At 39.9% G+C, this 22,624-nt stretch overlaps 1 protein-coding gene across 1 annotated transcript in view; it reads left to right on the plus strand.

The window, feature by feature from the left end:
- The window catches only part of CLVS1 (clavesin 1), a 96,297-nt gene that overhangs the window by 7,929 nt on the left and 65,744 nt on the right, over window positions 1–22,624 (plus strand). Inside the window, exon 2 of the mRNA XM_026054709.1 lies at window positions 20,235–20,409. Within this exon, the coding sequence (XP_025910494.1) occupies window positions 20,235–20,409 (175 nt within the window). The remainder of the gene's footprint in view (window positions 1–20,234; window positions 20,410–22,624) is intronic.

Here is a 22,624-nt window from a genome sequence, read left to right on the forward strand (position 1 = left end):
ATGGGATCTGTCTTTGAGGAAAGGGAAATTCTTGTCTTAAATTCTGCTTGCGCTCTCACAGCTGCAATTTTTAATAAGTGCAGCAACCACAGGGTCAGTAATAAAGACTATCTCTTGCTCTCAGACTATTATAATCTCAACTCTGGAAAAATCCTGGAGGGTCTGTTTGTAGCAGGGGACAGAGGGCAAAGCCAGCCCATTGGTCTCCTACTGGAACTATTTTATCTTTAACTACCTGTTTTCTGCTCATGCTGAGCAAACTTGCTGCAGCAAAGATTCATTTTAAGTGAAAGGTAAAATGTAAATATCTTCATTGGTGCTTTCTCTTCTGGAAAGATGGTATCACTTTTCCAGTGTAGACCCACAGTGGATGGAGCATGGTGCAATTTATCTTTCATACAAGCAGTATAAATCACATCGCCAAGTAACATCATGATGCTATAGAGATCAATAACAATTTATTTGAAAAACAAATTTGGATTATTTATCCCATAATGCATCTCTGAGGGTCTGAAATTCAGGATTTGATTGAAATTGTAAAATTCTAAGTTGTCACTTTATATAGAAAAAAATCATCCTAATTTATCCCATTTATTTTAATTGTTTTCCTCTGAATTTAACAGTAACTAGATTTTATAAAATAAGAATCTTGGGTGCAATGAAAAATAACCCCTTGATGCCATGGCAGAAATGGTGACAAGTGAAATGACTACCTTTTTTTTTTTTTAAGTTAGCATATCAGTATACAAAGAAACAGTATTTGCCTTTCAGAGGCAAATCGGTATCTTTTGCTGTTTCAGCCTTGCCAGCCTGCAAAGTATACCAGCCCCCTTGTTAGGGATCTCATGCTGGCTTCTGTCACAATGAGGATTTTGGACCAGAGGGACCTTTGATCTGACCCTGTACTCGTGTTGTTATGTACCCTATAAGAGGCAGGGTTGATGGCCTGTAAAAAGTGGCAGCTAAAGCCTTTTTTTGCCTTTTTAAACCTGCGTTGCTTCCTTCAATGAGTTGCAATTAACGTCACAAACTATTCCCCGTGCCTTCCATGTTCCTCCCCATAGATAGCCCTGTGCTCCCTCCCACAGAGCCAGGATTACAGCTCTCTTGGATTTATACCTGTGTCAGTGTGAGGAACTGCATTCTGTATGTTCAGATATGAATGGAGAAGAAAAGAGTGAGCAAGCACAACATCACTGCTACGGCATGGCCAGGGACTCGTGCTTCAGTAGCCAGTGCTAATCCTTTCACCCTTTTTTCCCTTCCAGCTTCCTTTCACAGTAGATCCAACCTTCAAGTGCCTAAAGTGAGGCATGGCTAAGCTGGAAGTGGAGAGACACCAGAGCAAGAGTCGGTAATTTGGAAGTGCAGAGGAACATGGGGCAGAAAGGATCAGGCTGACTGAACAGTACCCTGGCAGGGCTTGGATTTCCCCATTCGTATCCCCAGTTTTTCCCCCGAGGCTTTTTCTGAACATAGCTAAGATTTTGTGTATTTCACCAAGGATCTCAGACACCCAGCATGGACCATGTGTCAGCTGGGCCAATAATTCCAGTCATGTGCCTTAAATATGCTCAGATCAACCTACAGCGCGTATGTGATGCATGTTTCCCTTCAAAGTGCTAGGGGATGTTTTAGCACAGAGAATTACTTACCTCGATGTGTTGGAAATTCCACACCAGAGCACAGTAACCCTGCCTAAGGCATCTCCATCCTCCCTATTATCTTGGACCTGTGATCCTCTAAGCTGTTCTCAGCTTGCGAGGTTTCTGAATGAGAATGCATGGTCTTGTTTTCCCAGGGATAATCCTACCTGTCTGTTGTGTAAGTACAAAAGGAGAAATGCAGTTTATACTTGAAAGAGAAAAAGACTGCTGAAAAACCCTGCTTCCAAATACACCTCCAAATACATTTGAAAACTATGATAAAAAAGGAGGAGGAATAAACTCTGACCTAGGGAGAAACTGTAAGAAATCATTCCATATGTTAGGTTCTCATTTACATGTCAGCCACTTTTAGTCAGCTGCTGCAATTTAAATTCAGTTTCACTCTGATAAAGCTCTCAATTCTGTTTGAATAAAAGAGCTCTTGCAAGTCTGGGAAAGTGGTAATTTGTGGACACCTTACCTGCAAATGAATGTCTTTCCTTTTCTCAGTGTCTTATTATTCTCTGCTAAAATACATACACAGGTACAAGTACACTCGCTTTCTTCAGAGCATATTTTACATGATTAATTTAGATGTAATTCATTATCATTTGGAGATTTACTTTGAAAACAAGCATATCAGATGAAACTCCATGTTAAAAGCCAATGAACCTTTTGAGACACCTGACATACCTGTCATTACTGCTTTAGTCCTGGATGATACTTTTGGTTGCAGTGGGCTTTCCTCACCTCCTGGTTTGTTAAATAAAGTGTTCATGGTCAATTAATGAAGAAAAATTGACTTGGCACAAAAGGATTTGGGGATAAATTGTGGGCTGCAAATGGAATGATTCAGTAAGGTGACACCATTGCAGAAGCAATGTCTCTTTCTGAGCTCTGTTAGCAAGAATGTTGTCTGCAGGATACCTGCAATAATTATTCACCTTTACTCACCTTAATTGACTTGTAATATGAGCTGGTACTCACATTACAACAGGCAAATCAAAGCTAAGTCCAGATAAGAGCAGCAAAACAAGAAGTCTGGAAAATATGGCTACATAAGAAAATCTGAAAGAAATGGGATAAGAATCTTCCTATACATATAAAAGTTTGTCTTAATAAAAGGTAGTAATGACAAGTTGTTCCCCATTTCCATGAGGATGGGAATACAGAACAAAAAGAAAATTAATTAATCTGCAGAAAAGGAAATTTAGATCTCTCAAAATTAGAAAACATTTTCTAAAGATTAAGCTGGTTCGGGACCTGAACATGTAACTGAGGCACTCTGTGGACTGCCCATTGGTGGATGTTTTACTGAAGAAGTCAGAGACAACCAGGAGTAATTATGGTGATGCAGTGCAAGAGATGTATGGGATGCTGTCAGGTCACTTCCTACCCCCTATTTCCAGGATTAGATTAACTTTGGCAAAAGACTCTGAAGAGGATAAACTCGGAAGATGCTTTGAGCTATCTTGTGGTTTAAGAACATAAAGATTATATCAGTAAGGTCTTGTATCTAAAACTGCAGCAGACTATCTTGTATATAAAAGACGCTGTGTAAAAGCAATTTTCCCTTCTGGTATTCTGAATATATGCTGAGTATTTTATGCCTCAATTGTACTTGAAAACAGATAGTTCTGGTATTTATTAATGTTCCAGTGTCATTGTTTCCTTTGTTGGAACCGTGCCTCCCACTCACTGTACACTAAGGGGGATAATGCTTGCAAAACCCAGTTGTCTCCAAGATCTTTTGTATCCATCTTGCTGGATTAGAACCTGTTTGAAACTAAATAATGCAGGTCTCCTAACTTTGTGCAAAGGTTGCTGTGCCTGTGATGTGCAAAATTACTGAATCTTTATGTAGGTAGCCCCTCTGGAAATGCCGGTCATGATCCCAATAAAAAGAAATTCAAATAAATTAGCCAAGTACCAGTGAACATGGAAGGAGGAGTATGCAGATGAGGTGAGGGAGAATGGGGCTTCCCGTGTTTGTCTTTCAGAGGTGTCAGATGTTTCCATGGGTGGGTGTTTCTGAAATAATGAGTCTGGTTGTTGGGTGAAACGCCACAATGCAGCCACAGTCTTGGCTACATCTTCATGGTGGGACTGCTCTAGCCAATGTAGGAGTCACGTGGCCTGTCCCATCAGCTGCTGCCAAGGAGAACAGTACAGGGAGGGCATTCAGCACTCTGGCTAGCCTTGCCTGTCAGCAGCCCCATCCCTACATCCAAGGAAATTTACTTAATGTAAAGTCACCTTCATCTTAATTCTGAACTACACTGGCGTATGGTTCTGGTACAACTGAGTGTCCAGCCTCTAAGACCCTAAATATGCTTCTTGAATTACCAAGCTAGAAATACTGACTGCCTCAGTAGAGTGGGTTTGAATCCTGAAGTGTTTATTGTGGCATCCCATTCAACAGTACTAGAGCCAGGGAAAGAGAGACTGTGAATAGTAAAGGTTATGATTATTATTTTGCAGGACAGTAAGCTATAGACAATTGTCAAATGTAATAAAATACACACAATTATATGTACAGACTTCAAATACAGCTACATCAAAACTCTTACCTAGTCAATCCAGACCACTTTTGTGGTCTTGTTGACCACAGCATTTGTTGTACTATGTATATAATGCTGTATTAGTGCTGGCCAGTTTGTGCTCACCAGCAGCCAAAGCAATCTTACACATGAATTGGTTCTTTTTTTGCTGTCAGGCAAAGGGTGGAAAATCTTTGGGCCAGATGCTTCCCTTGCTTTTATCAGTTTGGCACTGTAATAATACTGACCTCAGTGGATTTATCCTGGGGTTATGCTCCTAAACTGGGTCCTATCATACCAAGAGCCATGAACAAACATGGCAAGGCTCAACCCGTTTCAGAAAGTTTGCAGTCTAAATGTACAAGAGAAAGGAAGCATTAATTTCCTTCCCTAAATGGGGAACAGAGTACGAGGGTGCTGCGTGCGTTGGGGGCTCCCTGGTGCCGGTGTCTGGGGGCTGCCAAGGGGGCAGGGCCAGGTCTTGCCACCAGGGCCCAAGGAAGCAGGGCCCTGGGGGCAGCTGGGGCAGCCTCAGCCCTGGGGGATGTCAGCCACTGCCATGGGGACGAGAACGGTCCAAGGCTGGGCCAGGCAATTGCTCGTGAGTTGGGGTCTGGATCAACAGACATGGCTGCAATGCAGCTACAACATAGCTCAGCTGGGACCAAGAGCATGAGACTAAAATTAAAAGCAGCTCCCAAGGGAAGAGGGACCCCGCTGTGGGTCCTTCCAGGTTCTTCCTCACAGCCAGCATGGCTGCCTGCACTTACGGGGTGGGGGTTCGCCCTGGGCCCTGACCGAGTGGTCTGCAGAGATTGAACATGGTCAGTCAATAAGTTGGTGACACAGATAAGAAATTACTTAATATTTCCTACCTGTCACACCACTGCCTCAAAGACAAGAATTTCTTTAGTCCTGTTTCCAGAAAGATTCAGCAGGAAACCTAAAGTAATCCACTCTCCTAGCCATGAACACAATTCATTCCTGGTTCAGCTCTCTCCTTTCCTCTTCACAGTAAAAGATCCAGCTGCCACACCATGTTGGACAGGATGAATCCCCTTTTCCTACCTTTTTGTCTCTTGAAGAAGCTTCACATCTCCCAAAGGCGTGGTGGAAAATAAATTTCTTGACTGCCACTTAAGCCTGGCCCAGGATATGGCTCATTATAAATGCCTACAAATACGTCTTCAATAAAAAAATGATTATTTTGTTATCCTGAAGTACCTAGAGACATGAGATTGTTTCTGTGTTAATGGTATGTCACGAAAACAAATGTTTGTCAGGTTGATGTTGCAGAGGTTCACAGATTCTTTGTTTCTAGGGTGAACAGTTCAAAGACACTAAGTGCTCTTGCTCAGCAGTTACCATTAGAGCAGATTAACTAAGTTACCCAAACAGCACACAAAGGTGCAGCGGAAATAGGGACAGTGATGGAGGGTGCAACACAACTTCTGCTCTGTCAGGTAGCCAGGAACAGGCCCAGCAGCAGGGTAAATGAGGCAAGGCCCACAAGCTGTGGACAAGCCTCATTTTTATATATGGTGAACTACCTTCAATGTGAGCAAAACAGAACAAATCAGAAAAATGGAAATAGTTACGCTAGAAGTTAATTAGAGGCTGCAGGATCAAATCCATGATAACAGGTGCTGGATTATGCCAGTCTCACCCAGGGCCAGGCGTACTCCTTTTCTGGCTGCTCCTGATGAAACTTGCAGCAATAAGGCCACAGACCTAATCTATTTGCTCTTCTGTTTGGGACATCTGAGCCAAAACTTGCTGCAGTCAAAAGCAACTGAACTGAGTGAATAAAAGGAATCACACAGTAGTCCCTCCTTAAAATGTGTCCAGTATCACGAAGTAGGTTTGCTGTATAGCTATGCACCAGTTGGCTCTGTCCTCTGAGGAGAGGCTCTGGCAGAGAGCAGAGGAGAGGCATAGTGCAGAAGGAAGTGCTGTGGCCAGGCGGAGTGGAGGGAGTTTCTAATAAATGTCCTGCTTACACAAGGGCCCACAGTGCCTTGTTTTTCCATTGCTGAACTATGTTGTTCAGTTTCATTTTTCTGGACTGAGAAATGGCCTAATGCATGCCTTCAAGTCATGTTGCAGGGCCCTTAATGAAAATAGTGCCCATGGTGCAGAAGTCAGAATAGATGAACTAAAAGTCTGTCTTCTGACTCTAACTTTTATGAAACTATGAGTTAGAAGAATGCATGGCTAGAGCCAGAGAACCTGACCATGTGACTCTTTCAAAAGCATATATGTTAAAGGTATTATAAATGTCCACAGACCAAGAAGGCAAAGAAAAGAACTTTTTAATAACATCTTGATTCAGCAATGTATATACTTTAGGCATGTGGGCAACCCCAATAAATTCAACTACAGAGACAAATTCCAGCAATGGGACTATTCATATGCTTTATTTGCTTAAGTACTTTATGGCTTAATATACTTCTTGTGCAAAAATGAAGCTAATGCGTTTACTTGACTGCTACGCACTGTTGATTAATCTTAAAATTGCAAAATGTTAACCAAAGCTGAATCAATTGAATGCTAGTTAATGGAATGATGAAGAGTTCTGAAAGATGAGGGAGAAGAACCCAGAGAGGCTGGAAACTTTCTTCTTTCTGTGTGTTTCTGTGAAGGGAAACTAAAGCAGCATATTGAGATCCATTCTGCAGAGATTTGAGCAACTGTAGTTTGTCTCTGATATCACCATAAGATCTTTTTAGTAACATTTTTTGTGTAGTCAAAGCATCAGCTAGAGTAAAGATAAGTAGGTACCATGGTTGTTTTAAGCAAATGAATTCTGTAACGAATGTGTTGTGAGGTGTACTTAGATCAGTAGGAATGACCCCTCCCTGTCTAATTTTCCCCTTTCAATACAGCATAAACTGTGAGAGAATAACAGAGAAAGAAGGACACCCAATACAGTATTGTCAAACCCTGCAATTTCATCAAGCTGTCCCATGATACCAAATTATAGCTTTTATAAAATAAATCTTATCTGTTACGGTGCAAACATCTGCAATGCCATCTCACTAAAGGTAGGCTTTGCTAATTTTAAAAAAGACTTAAGATGCAGCTATTCCACTAAGCCATAGTATGTTAATGGTAGCATCCACTGCCTGAGTTCTTAAAACCAAACCAGTTAGATCCCATGGAAAATTAATTTTTACTTTCTTTTTTTACTTTTTTTTTTGAAAAGCTATGTTGCACCTGATTTCCTATTTCCTTTCTTATGGGAAGGCATAGATGAAAATGTCAGGTGTGTCAAGCTTGTATCAATGACTGTGTGAAACTGTTTTCCAGAAAACAAGGGAAAGAACAAGGGATGTTCTATTTGCTCAAAACTTCCACATTTCCCTCTAACTCCAGAGTTCTCCTTCTGGCTTTTTTCTCAATGCCATGTACCAGAATTTCTGTGGCAATGTCTGCTGATCCTTCTTCTGCTCTTTTTTGCACACCTTTTACAAAACAGGACTTCTGTGCTGTCTGAGCCTTTATTTCAGTGATGACTGCTACTTGGGTTTTGAGTAAAGATCATGGTTGTTCTAGCTAACTGGTTCCAGAGCTGGCCCTACAAATAACATCTGAAAGGATGTTATTGTGCACTGAGTTTAAAACCATAGAAATTTTGACTATCCATTATTTTCTGTATTTAACTGTTATATATGTTACTGCATGAGTTATTATTTAAAACTAAATGAGTGGCATAGAGTAGTGACTTCAGTTAAGCGAAATTCTCCATTAATTCTCTATATTGACTATGTGGGAGTTCTTATTAGAAGTGTGAAAAAATATTTCGCTTTAATTATATTGGCTTCACAGTAAAAAGCAATACAAGCAGAAATAGAAGCGTCTAAATCATCGCATCATCAATGCACGGTTTCCGATTGTTTAAGCAAAATAAAATACATCCCCTTTTCCCAGAAACAGCAGACCTCATAGCAGTATTTGCCAGGTGACAAAGACTAAACATTCATACCTATAAGTACACTCTATTGAACAGAGACATTAGAGTGATTTAGTAGTTTGCTGTTGATCACTTCTGTAATAAGAAATTATTGAAACTTTTCCTTGAGAATCCCTAACATTGCAATTCACATGGAATTCTGTTGCAGCTCAAATGAATTTTAATAGCTTATAAAGCACTTAGATTGTTTTTCACTGGCAATTTTTGAGAAAACTTGACAGTCTGCCAAAATAGTAACAGAACATTACCATTCCAAGGCCAGGACCACACTGCACCTGCAGCACTAACCTGTATCCTACTGGGAAGTCCTGACACATACCAAAAAATTGTAGAGGCATCAGGGGAACTAGAGAAGCCAGGCTGGACTTCCTTTTGTCACTACCATATACTCAGGACAAGGCTCCACAATTCCATTTCTGTCCTTTCAGGAATCTGAAATTAAACAGTTTCTCTACATTGCTGCTGTCAGTACACGACACAAAGATCCATCCCACCCAGGATAAAGGCTTTCTGCGGATAGCTCATGGGATTAGTCCTGTTTGTTAAAAGGCAAAGTTTATTGCTGAAATTTAAGATTTCAAATCCTCATGATGAAATACAAGTAAAGCACTGATTAAATGCTCCAGGTAGATTTCTTGTTCTTTTCTTCTTTAAATGAGGAAATTATGTTCCAAGCCACTACATTCACAGAAAATCAAGTACTCAAAATTGTGATATACTGGTTTTAGAGTTTTATCACAAGCTTAATTTTTCCCTTTGTGATTGTATTATGTGAAATCATACTTAGAAAAATGATCAGATCCTATTTTTTTCCCACTGATCCTGCAAAGGGGGCATTTTGAATACAACTGCAACCCTGGCAATTTTTCACTTTCAATTTTCAGCCTGTATTTTAGTAAGTATTTTTATTCCAAAATTATTTATCCTATTTCATGAAAGCCAGTCTAAACACTGCTGTATTTCTAATGAACCAGGCCAGTCCCATTAATTTTTTCAAGTTGCTGCTTTGGAAAAAGCTCCACTTTGCTTACTGTGCTGAAAAGAGTTTTTCTAGGCTCACCTCTCTGCCTTGGAATTACCTGAGAAAACTTCATTTCACAACTTCAAGACAAAAAAAAGTCCCCCTCCAAAGGACTATTTTGTCAGAATTCCCATACAGCCAAGGAAAGCTCACTTCCTCACTTGCAAAATATTGGGTAATTGTAACTCTTTACACATCTGAACATTTTTTGTTCCACTTACCCACGTTATTCTTTATAAGCGGTAGTAAAACTCAAAGAAAAAACTTTATCTTCCTTTGGGCAGAGCTGTTTTCTTCCATTATTGTCATTGGTACAAAAGTATACTCAGTAAAAGGCTAGTAATGATTCATAGCATAGTGCTGTTACTGATGGTTCTTGATTTCCATTTGGTGTAATCCCCCTTTAAAAGGAGCCAGTGCCTCACTCACTAAGTCATTATATTATAGAAGTAGTTGTCATTCGTATCATTCATAGTGCCTATGCAATTAAATTCAACGATAGTTCAACAAGGCTTCTCCTACAATGTGGAATGATTCAGACATATTTTCCATAATCTGTGTTTTCTACTTGCTGGTTATACAGTTTATTTGGTTATCAGTCTTTTATTTCATTTCATTTATTGACATATTGTGTCAGTGAAATCCAGATCTCCCAACACAACCTCTACCAGCTGGTTTCCATGTAGGAGGCCTGATACCCAGTGAATCTGTGATAAACCTGGAGAATGTGAATGAGGAGACATATCCTTGTCTAATTCCACTGGATAACATTTAACCAGACAGTTCATTCTTGGCTGGGGATCACAGCATATTTTATATCTTTCTTAAGATTCTGTAAGGTCTGGAGTCTTCCACAGATATGTTTTGTTTATATTTTCAGTGTATTTCTGAAAACAAAAAAGAAATCTGTTCTGTTAAGGGAGAATGGTGTTTGCTATTCATTACTTTCTTCAGTGATGTCCCATGAAATATGATCCATTCAAAAATGGCTCACATGAAAACAGCTCATTTTTCTTGAACTTCATGGCACTACATATTCTTTTCAGCATAACTGTGCAAAGCATTTTCTTTGTGGCTGGCAGCATCATGATCCTGTACACTTTTAACAGTCTTATGAGTCTTTTCTACCATAAATCTATGCAGGTTCTTCTTTTTTTCCCAATTTTCTTGTCCTTCTTCCCTGCTCAGCTGAAGCATTATAGCAAATTCTCTTCATAACTATGTTTGAGTAGACATGCAGTTAATTCTTCCTAGACCGCTGTCTTATGATTCTTTATGGCATCTGTTTTAAGTTCCCCAATGATCATTTCTACATCAATAATATCAAGTTTTTCCATCTTGTCTGCTATATCAAAGTTGCATATTGTTCCAGAGGGAAAACTCTTTGATATATAACACTTGGCACATCTTTTCATTTGTTTGTAAGAACTCATGATAATATTTTCACGTCTGTCTTTTATTGGCCCATAAGGGCTCCTACCAAAATCATCTATAACCCTTTTTGTGATTGGCATCATTTTTGTACATCTTTTTCCTGGCTACCACCTTCACTGCCTAGATTTGCCTATCGACATATGCTCATTTGCCTGATTTACTAGCCATTTTAGCTGTTTGCTGAGATATACCTGTGTATCTACTTTTTGACACATCTTCTTCTCATATGTTGATTTCTTCTTGCCCAGTACCTCTGAAGAGGTTCAACTTTGGATGTTTTCCTTTGGTGATGACATCCCACACAGCTTCATCAATCAGTTCTTCATGTTGTTCTAGCAAAACCCTAATATGCTCTCCACTAGACAGGAGTAGGTACTGCTGAGGTTCTCCACGCCTTTTATTTTATTAATATCCACCTTTTTAATATCATCCTCTATATAATGATATAGACCTCTATAACGTATTGCATTTCAAATGGCATTCTGACTGGAGAGATGTTGTAAGTCTGGAGACCGTGATTCTTCTGACTGATTTCTTTGCAAATCATGTCTTTGCTTTTATTGGCAACTTTGCTCACATGTGCTCTGCTTTTTGCTTTCATTCCTTTCGAAAGGAAGAATAAAACATGGTGCCTCTGGTTCTCCATTATACCATCTAGTGATACCAAAACTGTTTTAAAAATCTTTACATGGAAACATACATTCCTATGACAAGATGATTTTGCCAGTGAAGGTCCATAAGCCGTTCTCCATCAGCTTCATGTGAAGTATTTCTGGACATGCCACTGTGGCAGGGCCTGCAGCTGTCTGTCTCCATGTGTGCAATCGTTTCACACATGCAAAGGAGGATTTTGCATTGTTGCACTCACTCTACAAAGCCTGTTGGGATGTATTTTTTTTCTTCTTCCTCATGTTATGCATTTATAGGGACATAGTACCGCATAACTGTCACCTCCACACGCTGTGTATGGAATTTTGTGTACAGGATTCTTTTCCAAACCAGTTCTCAGTTTGCTGTAACTGCTCACCATGATCAGGACAGCCTTGCTCTTCCTACTGAGCAGAATATCATTTCTTGAGCCTGATGCAGTCTGCTCCTTACCATCTGGACTCACTTAATTTCCAGCTTTCTTATGATTTCTGCTGATTTTTTTCAGCCTGTAGCATCATATGAATCTTTCATAAGTCTTTACATATTGAAAGGGACGCTGAAGCAGAAGATTTTTTTGAAATGCTAGCTAAGTTCCCTAGCTTACACTGGCAAGTTTTGACTCTCCTCTGTCAAACACACCAACTGTACAATACCTGTGAATCTAAAGATCTCTCCTCTAACCTTAGAGCTTACATAGGGAGTTCAGACTAGATACTAGAAGAAAAGAGGTGATTTCATGCATAGTGTTTGGGTTCACTATTAGTTTTTGATTACCAGCTAAAAGTTCATTACTATGACTTCAAACACACACAAGAAGTCTTCTTCTTAGCTGAACAGCTAAAACTTTCCAACAGAGATAAAGAAAAGAATGATTTCAAATTAACTGTCAGGCATTCTGCTAAATTTTGCAGAGGTTTCAGGATTAATGAGTGCTCTAAGAATAACTAGGTGCTGTTTGAATATCCTGCAACAATAATATGACCTTTGTAGTTCTGAATTCAGCATTTTCAGAATATATGCATTAGTGAGCTGTTTTTAGTTTTTACCTTTGCTATTTGATCTAGCCTTCACTGAGGTCACTACTGTAGGAGTGACTGATTGCAAAAAAAGAGGATAATAAAGTAATTTTGTTAGAATTCTCTATGATAAAATATGTAAATATGTTATTTGGTTAGCTAATCAAAAACATTCTGGTGAAGTTCTGTATAAGAATCTTTTCAGGAAACCTAATAGCTATAGAAGTGAATTTTTGCCTTGCATATAAAAGTGGCCCTGAAATTCCAGGCAGACAATAGGATTTGTAAGTGGCAAAATCATGCTGCCATAATGCCCAGCAATAACAATCCTTTGGCAGACACAGGTGAGATGAATGATGAAATGAGAAAAAGAGTAAATGGAAAACGTTGCAGATCAGTGAAGATTAGCAAAATTGTGGAAAAACTTTGCAATGAACTAGAAAAGCAGAATTTATTGCATGATGAAGTCTAAGTGCAGTGCAGAACATACTGGGTTTTAATATGTGGCCACATCCTGTATGCAGACTGAATGGGTGATGTTGTTTGTACCTTCTTATAATAACAGAACAAAGAAGCTGTGTAATTGCTTTCTGTGATTAAACAGTAAACTTAGAATGTTCAGAAGAAAATCTTTTCCCTTTCTATAATGAAAAATTAACTTGAGGAACTCACTGATGCAAGAAATTGAGGCAAACAGCTTAGCGTGACGCAAGAATGGATTGCAACGCCAAGAGGGAATAAGAAAGGGCTGTGCAATCACACGGAATAGGATAAAACAACAGAAGTCATCAATCCTAATGCTTTTAACCATAAGAAGTCATTCATGTACAAGCATTAGCAAAGAAACTTCTGCACTTTTCTTGTTTCATTATTACTACAGCTGTGCTGTAAGGGAACAGTATCCTCACAACACTGGTAGAAGCATCATAGGAGATTAAAACCTACCTCTTGGAAACAGTATCTGGAGCTGAGGACCATCAGTCTATTCCCACACATCATCTCCTAAATTCCTAAAGGCAGAGGCTACTAACCCCAAACAACCAATGACTCCCTGAAGGTGCTAATACTGGAACGCACTCGTTGTCCGTCTTCCTCAGACTTCTCACAGGGGATGTTTTATTTGGGCCAACCAGTCAAATTAGTGCAGTGGCTCTGTAGCATTGATTGATTGACTGCATTTAGGGGCATAAATGTAGGATTTTTAAGAACTTCCACAGAGTCATAAACACGTGGTTTGTGACTGTCACTTATTCCTCCTCAACAGAGAAATTTGCATAGTATACAAATGCAAAATTGCTCTGAGTGCTAAAAAAAACAAAAAAATAGCCAGCGTGTAGTTCAGAAGTACTTTATCTCTTAGGAAACAGAACAAATCCACACCTGGAGGAATGGTCATGTTGCGCTAAGATTCATCCCAGCCTTTACCTTCAGCAGCAGACTGCGGAGCAGAGCTGCATGCCGCTCAGCAGCAGCTTCACCCTGCACAGCCCTGAGCTCTGCCGACAGCCTGGCCAAGCAGCTGCACTTCTTGTGTGCAAATGCTAAGCATGTGCTCTGACGGGTCACAAGAACCTTGCCTGCTCCATTTGGGACCAAGGTCCTGGAGAGTTCAGGGAGAGATTTTTGCAGCTCTCAGAGGTATAACAATTTTATACTTCCTCTTGGACTGATTTCCTGCAAGGTGGTGTGATGTGTCCTTCGACTGAGGCAATGGGAAGAGCAGACGCCACCTCCCCATTTCCCTGTGTGGGTCTCTTTGGGGAAGCTGGCCCCACCAGAAGGATTGGCAAGATTTGCTGCCTGCGCTCTCCCTCCCCAAACATAGGGGCTGCAAAGATCCCTGGTTCTCAGTCAAGGTACGTGTTGGGAAGGCAATCTTGCGCAGTCGTACTAACGTCAGGACAAAGTAATCATTTGGTAAGCGTGCCCACAATATAATTGAGTGTATGCAGGAAGAGATTTGTAACACAGACTTGAAAGCAGAGCGTGCAATTCAGGGGCTAATGGTTGCTATGGAGTTCAACTGAAGTAGAAAGTGGCAGCAAAAGAACCTCAGACAGAAACATAGTATGGTGAATATTTTTATACCTTTAAGAATGCCTCTGAGAGGTAATTTTTGCATGATAAAGAATAAAATGATGCAGTTCCTTTCTGCAGGCTGGTACATTTTCCCTTCACCAGCAAAGGCTTCCAGCTCACCTAAAGGAGGAATTCAAAGCCAGCCAGATATCTGTGGGTGACTGGCCTCCATTCAGAGGGGTGGATTTGTGATGTTGTTAAATACAGTTCAGGCCTCATCTTAATCAATTCTACTCTTTGTATGCGGTGCATTGTTAGACTAGGCATTTCCAAAGAGAAAATTTCCTCCACTTATCTATCTAGTCTTTTTATTTTGGATCTGAAGGTACTTGGGAATTTTATTTATAGCCTCACACAGATGCTGTGGGGAGAAACTTGCTATCTTTTCATTACAAAACAGAAGAGCTGCTTGTCTGAAGCTGACATACTGGAACAGCCTTGGATAGCTACACTGGATGTGACAGAAGAATAATTCGGAGCTAGGACATATTAATTTAATGCAATCTGTGTTTTACACAACTGAAGTTTTATATCCACATATTCTGGTTCTACATGGAAATGAAAAAAAAATGTAACTTAGTACGGCAGGACAAAGAAAGAGTTGATGCCTCATGAAATAAGAAAAAAATCCCATATTGTTGTGTAAGAATTTCTCCAGTTTGTGTACTAGTGGATTCATATTTCTGCAGATAATGACTTGAAATAGCTTTGAATTGTTCCACAAAGAAAGTTACTCACGGCTGGTCAAATTATTTGTTGTGAACGTTTGCTGTGAATGCAACCCATTTTCTTTGTGAATCCTAGACAAGTCTTGCTAATTTCTGTGCACATCTACACTATTCAGAACTCAGGCAGATGATACAAACAAGCTCTTTTCAGCACATGAGTCAGCTGTGAACTCCTCTGTTCGACTGTTCTTTTCTGGTGTGGGATTAGTCAAATGAGTCACCATGTTTATTCAAGATCCTTCATTTTGCAGTTATTCTTCAAGGTTGCAGTCAGCCAGGGGCTGCCCTGACTTCTGCACAGTTCATACACAGGGCCTTTCCTCATCAAAAGAACTTGAAATGTGAAGATCGGGAATTGCAGTGTTTGGACTGACTCCCTCTGATACCAGGGAGGCAGTGTAGCTATTTGTGATATGTAGAGTTTGCTTCAAGACATGAACCTGCAAGGACTGGCCTGGTCAGTTCTTTTCAGCAGAGATAAGTTTTAAAATTCTAAAATAAATACATGTGTTAAAAAAAAAAAGATATTTTCTAAGAATACATTTGGGAAGTTAGACCTTTCTTACCGATACTTCATGAGTAGATCAGGGAGCTTAATCTACTGCGTTAAATGACTTTGTATAATTTATGAACTCTGCTCCAAAAACTGATACTCATTGGATTACAAGGGCTTCTTCATGGGTAGCATAACCTGGCTGTGTGTGGGAGCAATTCAGTATTTTCCTTCCTGGGTTCTCTCTCCTCAGCACTGCACTTCACTTACTACTGTGCTGTTCATTCGTCTCCCTAAGGCTTTCCTTACAGCTTCTTCAGCTTTGGTTAGCTTAAATACTTTGGAGTAACCTGAAAATGTTTTCCCGGTTGTTCTTCTTTCCGCTTCCTCTTCTCCATTTCACTCCCAGTAGGAATACTCCAAGTCACATCCTGACAGCTTTCTCCCACACTGGAAGCTGAGCATGCCTTTCTCCTCTTTGTTGGTGGTTTATCGTGCAGGGAGGAAAAAAAGCAAGATGTGGTCTCGTACCTGTTTTCTATCTATGCCAAAGCTCTGCTTGCATCATGCTAAATGGTATTCAGTCTCAGCCATAACATTTTTGTGAGGTTTACTATGCTGCCTTCTCTTCCTTAGGTGTTCAAACAGACTCAATGAAACCAGTTTATTTTACTTACTCTTTTGTTAGCTTATGCAAAATATGACATTATAGCAAGTTCACTTTTATGTTATGTTTAAAAAGTGATAATTTCACCAAAGTGGTATCCCAAACCAGTAAACCACTGTAACAAGTAAATAAATGCCTTTTATCTGCATTTCTTTTTAACTATGCCACTTTTTCAGTATTACAGGAGAGCTCTTATGGCATATTCACTCAAAAATATTAAGCTGAGTTGCCTGTAAATGCTCAGGTAACAATATTGGTACAAATTTTGTTAGCCTGCTGTCTTGAGGAACAGTCAGGACTTTTATTGACAGTTTGCTTATTTTGCTTAGTACCAGTTAATCTTAATGGCTTCAGCTACTGATACTCTACATTTTTACTTTTAACAATCTGAATAATCTAATCAAATTCTCTTACATGCTTAAAAGAGAGCCTGTGCTTAAATATTTTGTGAGGGTAATCTGAAAAGCCTTTACTAATGCTATCTCCTCAGAAACATATCACTTTCTTGCAGCATCTCTTGTTTGACCCCTTATTCTCCAACAGTCCCTCAGCTTTATTTTCCAGGTATCTCCTCAAAATGACTGGCGGCAGAGACAGGCAGATAGATCATTTAATTTCCCTGCAATGTCTTTATCCCCTTTAATTGTTCCCATTGCAACCTGGTACTCCACTGAGCCTTTTGATTCTCTCACAGCCTGCTTACGCCTCTTATAATTAAGTAATTTCTTCTTATTTATTTTTCTGTTATGCCTTTGGCTAATCTCTCCATCAAATCCCTCAGCTGAACCATTCTCATTTTTGTTTTACATTATTGTTCTTTACCACTAGCTTCTGTTGGGCTAACTTCCCATTTTCCAAAGGATATTTGAAGAGCCTCTTTTGTGGTACCTTTCCATTCAGCCAAGGCAAATAGGCTCTTTCCCTCCCTTCTCCCTTTTGTCATTCAGGGGCATGTGCCAACCTTTTGTAACTCATTAATGACTCACTTCAGTAGGCTCCATGCTGAATCCTTACAGCACCTTACACATTTCCTTTTGTGTAATAGTAATTTATTTCAGTTTTTTGTGAGGCGGTTAAACTGAAGAGAAGGAGGGGATTGGAGAGGGAAAAGGAACATTAAGCAAAGGAACAAAAGAGATGGACTAATAGAAAGTGGCTCTGTGTTCATGCATAGAAAATGATTTGGATGCAAATCGGTCACACAGCTGAATGATTTGTCTCAAAGCCTCAAGATTAGGGAGCAGAGGGCTTCAGCCTCAAGTGGCTCTCTGTCTGATTTCTATCCAGACCCTGCATTTACAAAACAGTGTGCCGGCAAACAACCCACCTGGAGGACTTGGGTGCTGCTTTCATGTCTCCTCGTAGATGATCTGAAAAAAGTCTGTATGTTGTCTTTGAGTTATTTCCTATACCATCTTTATTAATCTGCAGATCCCTGGGGTGGAGGACACCTTCCGCACATAGGCAGGGGGCAGGCAGATTAGTTACACACTAAGAAAACTAGGTACCATACCTCCCAGGCAAATAATTTCCACCAAAGTTGAAGGGAAGTACAGGGGAGTAAATGCTGGATAACCTGGTAATTTATGTAGCTGCCTGAAAAAAGACTGGATTCCTAAGCACAGGAGTGCAAGAGGAAGATTTTGCTCAGTCACATGAAATATTTCATTATGATTTGGAGTTTAAGTCGTTTACAGAAAATGCCTGGTATGCACCATTTCCACACAACATTACTGAAATCCTTATGCACCCTTTAAAAACACCAGACGTGAGTGTGAATGTTCTATTAAGGAAACCCCAAAAATGAGGGGTGAAAACTTTTCTGACTACAGTGTGGCCCTATTTTGACACTTTCAGTGATAACTAGTATTCAGTTTATTTCAGGATTTCCAAATGTGAGATTAAACTGAGTTCTGGATTATTCCATCTTCCCTAATTTAACGAGAAAGTCCATTCATGAATGAGTATACCTTTCAGTGTGGATGTTAACAGAAGAGGGGAGCAGACTGGGATGTGTTTTGAGGAGGACCCACTGCACACCTCCGAGAGCTTCTACATGGCAGTTCCTGGGGAAGGCTGGCCCCCCTGGATAGGGATGCTGTGAAAGAGGAACATGGGATACATTGAGTAGATGCCTAGGAGTGAGATACGTTGGGATACATTGGGATAATGTGGGTTACATCCAGGTCTAGGGGCGCAGTTGCTTTTTTCTTACTGAAATACTAGTAATTAGAAGATGCTGCTTGAAAATCATCACCCATTTCAGCTGGATAGTGGGTAGTAAAAGTACCTAAGGCTTTTCTGAAACAAATTTAAACTAAAAACGAAACTGCAGTTGCCAATCTGATTGATTGTTATCCCCCACCTTGCACTGCTAAGGAAAGTACTTGCTAAATTTATCTGTCTAGCATAGCTTTTCCATACAACTTAAAAAGGTTCAAAGTTGTTCTGTTACTGCAAAGGAGGGAGGGGTGGTCTGGTACCCAGTAACAACAAAGCTGATATAGTTTCAGTCCAGACTGAGACTGTTACTGTGAAAACTTTAAGTTCCATATATGTTGCAAATTGCTTCTAATTATACTTTGGAGAAGTTTCTAACGTATGCAAAAAGGCACGGACCAGAAACAGGTTTTTCAAAGGGTAGTGTCTTTAGAGAAGGAGTGTACATTTCCATTCAAAACTTTCCAAAAGAAAAGAGAAAGGATAAGAAAAAAAAATCAGCATTTACTTATGATACAAATTTATCACATGTCGTTGTTCAGGGGTCTTGATAGTAGAGAAGATTCTAGGTTGATTGTATGTAGACTTTTTCTCAGACACAATTTTAAAAAATGCTCCTGTAGGCTCAGATGACTGATTTTACATTAAAGAAAACAGCAGAAAAGGATTAAATGAAAATCACCCTGGGAGAAGATGGTGTGGACCCTGTAACAGGCAGTCTCAGCTTTGCAAAAAACATGGCAGCTAACTTTTCAGACCCCATCAAAATATGAGAATAATGCAGAAGTGGGCTACAATACCAGTATGTTACAATTTCATTTTAAAGAACTGTAAACTATATTTTCTGAAGATTTCCATGCTTGTTGCTCACCAAAAGAATCTGTCTGTAAATCACCTTATAGGGAAGGTGAAATCAGGATAGGTCCTGGTTCAGCTCCCTCAGATGTAAGTCTGGAATAAGTTTATTAACGTTGATGAACTCATGCTTTTATGGAACACATGAGAGCAAAGCAGAAGAGAAGGGCTTCTCAGTCCAGACTTTCACATGAAAGAAACATTTCAACATTTTTTTCTCTGTCACTTGCTACCACCTTCATGGCCTTGGATATTTTTAATTATTCTACTTGAGTTGAAGGAAGCCTTGTAGCCAGTCTGCTGGCAGCTGCTAATTAATACAGAATTCCTATTTTGAGTGGATGCAGTTATTTTCCATGTTGCATTTCACTCTCAAAAATAAGGCAAACGCTAAACTGTATTTCAGAAAAACTTTAAATCATTCCCTGCACTCAAGCAGGAAGGCAAGGCAACCTATTTGTAACCATACCATTTATATTAATATTGTACAGATTTCTTTCCATTTTTAATTTTCCTTTTTATAATGGAACAAGAAAAAAAAGTGGTGGAGTGTATCCAGAGAAGCAGGTTTTTAAACTGATAGCCTGATCCATTTCATTTCACCATAGACAAATATTCTCCGAAAGTAGCTTAGCTAAAATCTATTGTAAAGAATGCCAGAGGAAGCAAAGAGATTTAATTCAGGGTCTATTTTATCCACCAGTGGACAGGACTTATCAAATCAAAGAGCGGACAGTGAGTTTTGGAGCAGGAGTGCTTTAGCGAGACTTCTGAAGTAACTGTCTTTTCTAAAGAGTTCTACCACAATGAATTCCTCATCCCCTGTACATGCCTCATCTACTGCAAAGTTGAATGTCTTGAGGTGTAAAGATAACTGCAAAAATTGATTTTTTTTTCTGTTCTGGCTTTAGGAACTCCTTCATAGACATCCTTCGGGCGATCCTGTTGTCCTTGGAAGTTCTCATCGAAGATCAGGAGCTCCAGATAAACGGCTTCATCCTAATTATAGACTGGAGTAATTTCTCCTTCAAGCAGGCTTCCAAGCTTACACCTTCTATCCTCAAACTGGCCATTGAAGGGTTACAGGTAGGTGGCTGATGAGGTGTGTGCCTGCATCTTTTGTTACTGCAGCTGGGGAAATATGTCTCAGCAGGCACTGGGCTAGGTAAGAGGATAGTGGGAGAAAATAATCCAGAACCCATTTGCACACCGTTGAGAAGCAGACTTTCAAATGTTTCTTTCTGACTGTCTTTTGCTTTCATTTCAGCTGTAAATCAGTGTAACCAATATGTCTGTGACTTACTGCAGCATTAAAAAGGACGGGTAGAGATTTGAGGTTTAATCCATCAGAGAGCTCAGGGGGATTAAAATCCAGCAACATTTGCCTTGTGGAGCATGCCGTCCATGTGCAAGCACGTCTGTATGCACAGGGTGGGTGTCAGGAGAAGGGGCAGCTCCCTTGGCAGATGGAGGTGTGCTGTAATGCTGTTTGTGTGGGTGCGTTTGGGTCAGAGGGAAGTGAAGAAGAGGCAGGACAGGCTCCCAGTTGTGCCCTCATTCTGACTGCCTCAATTTGTCACAGGATCCTGCTGCATTACGGTTCAGGCTGTTCAGGGACTGCACATTTACTTGCTGCTCACAAATAAATAGGAGCTAAGTAAAACCACATATTGTTACAGGATTAGGTGGAAAATGAGGACAAGGCAGCTGGTGCCTGATGGAGAAACCTGAGGATGAGCATAGACTGTGGTGCTCACAGAGGACTTCAACCCCTTCCAAGCCCATCTCTACTGTTAGACCTGGGACTTTTATTTTTAGACTTGAAGTAGTCTGATACAATCTTGCTAATTCTGGATGCTTGAGAGCATCACAGGATTAATTTAGGTTGGAAGGACCTCCGGAGGTCATGTAGCCCAACCCCCCTTGCTAAAAGCAAGGCTGACTAACCTTAGATGAGGGCCCCCTTGCTCAGGACCCACATATTTCATATGGCTACATATTTAAAAGGGGAGATTTTATAAGTGATTGTATTTCCACTTTGTTTTTAGTACTTCTCAGGTATCCTGCATTCATAAATACGTTAGGAATAATCTTCGTTCGTGTGTGTGTGTGTGTATGTGCGCGCGCGTGTGTGTGTTTTAACCTGAATGAATATACTAGAAAGAACAATTTGTTCAGCTAATTTTTTGGCTAACAAATTGTCTGCAATTAGATCAAAATTGTCTCTACTTTATTTTATTATTCCGAAATGAGGTTAAAAAAAATCTGCCAGCAATTTTCAGCCTGTATTCCCTTGTGTGGGGAGTTTTCAGCTATTCTAACAAATTAGAAACTCAAGCTGTGCAATTAGTCCCTAGGACAATAACTTACCTTCTGCCGCAGCTACTCACACTTCATCTGCCTTCCTTCACAGAATAATATCATTCTGTAGTTCAAAAAAAAACCCAAAAACCAAAACCTCCAGTGATAAAGAGGGGAAAGATAAGTGAAATAGCCAATGAAATTAAATACCAACAAGCAGTTCTACTACCCCATCCAATTTTTTGAATTCTTAACTCTCCAGTAAGAGGCTGGGACAGCCTTAATCCCGTGGGACTGTCAGGTTGTCTGTCTCCTGCATGGGAATGAGAGGATATGTGCACCTCATGGCAGCTCCAGCTTTGAACTGTGGGGAAAAAAAGCTATTCCTTTAAAACCCAGTTCCTCCTCCTGTGCCTCTTCTTCTTTGCTATCCCCAGAGGGAGTTTACCTGGAGAGACCCCCCCAGATTATTTGCATTTGGTGGTAACAATATGTTTCTGGAAGTACCAAAAACCTGGAAGTACCAAGGTTGATCTTATGATTATGTCATTAACTTCACATCCTGTGCTGGACAATTTAAGGAGGCTGCCTTTCCTGGTGATGGGCAGGTATTTTCTTTCTTATTTAAAGTGACATTATTGTCATCTTCTGCATGTTAAGCAGAAATAAAACTTTCTCTCTAAAAAATACGAATTGGGATAGTGCGTCCTAGACTTTGCTAACCACTGAAGGGTTTGGCTTGTGGTGAGAGTTGTGGATGCTGCACTCTGATTTGCAAGGTTTAGAAGCAAGCAGACAAGCAAGTTATAAAACACAGATTTAGCAAGCAATGGATTTATTTTTTTTGTCTCTCATGGTTGCTGTTGAAATAGCTTCAGTCAGACTTTGTTTTGTTATTATTTTAAAAGAGCTGCTGCTACCTAATATAAAATTTATTTAAAACGTAATCGAAATACAATTAAGACCTACATATGTAAAATAAAGAGTCATGATATTAGTT

This window comes from Apteryx rowi, unplaced genomic scaffold (genome assembly GCF_003343035.1).
Source record: "Apteryx rowi isolate R43461 unplaced genomic scaffold, aptRow1 scaffold_96, whole genome shotgun sequence".
Lineage (NCBI taxonomy): Eukaryota > Metazoa > Chordata > Aves > Apterygiformes > Apterygidae > Apteryx > Apteryx rowi.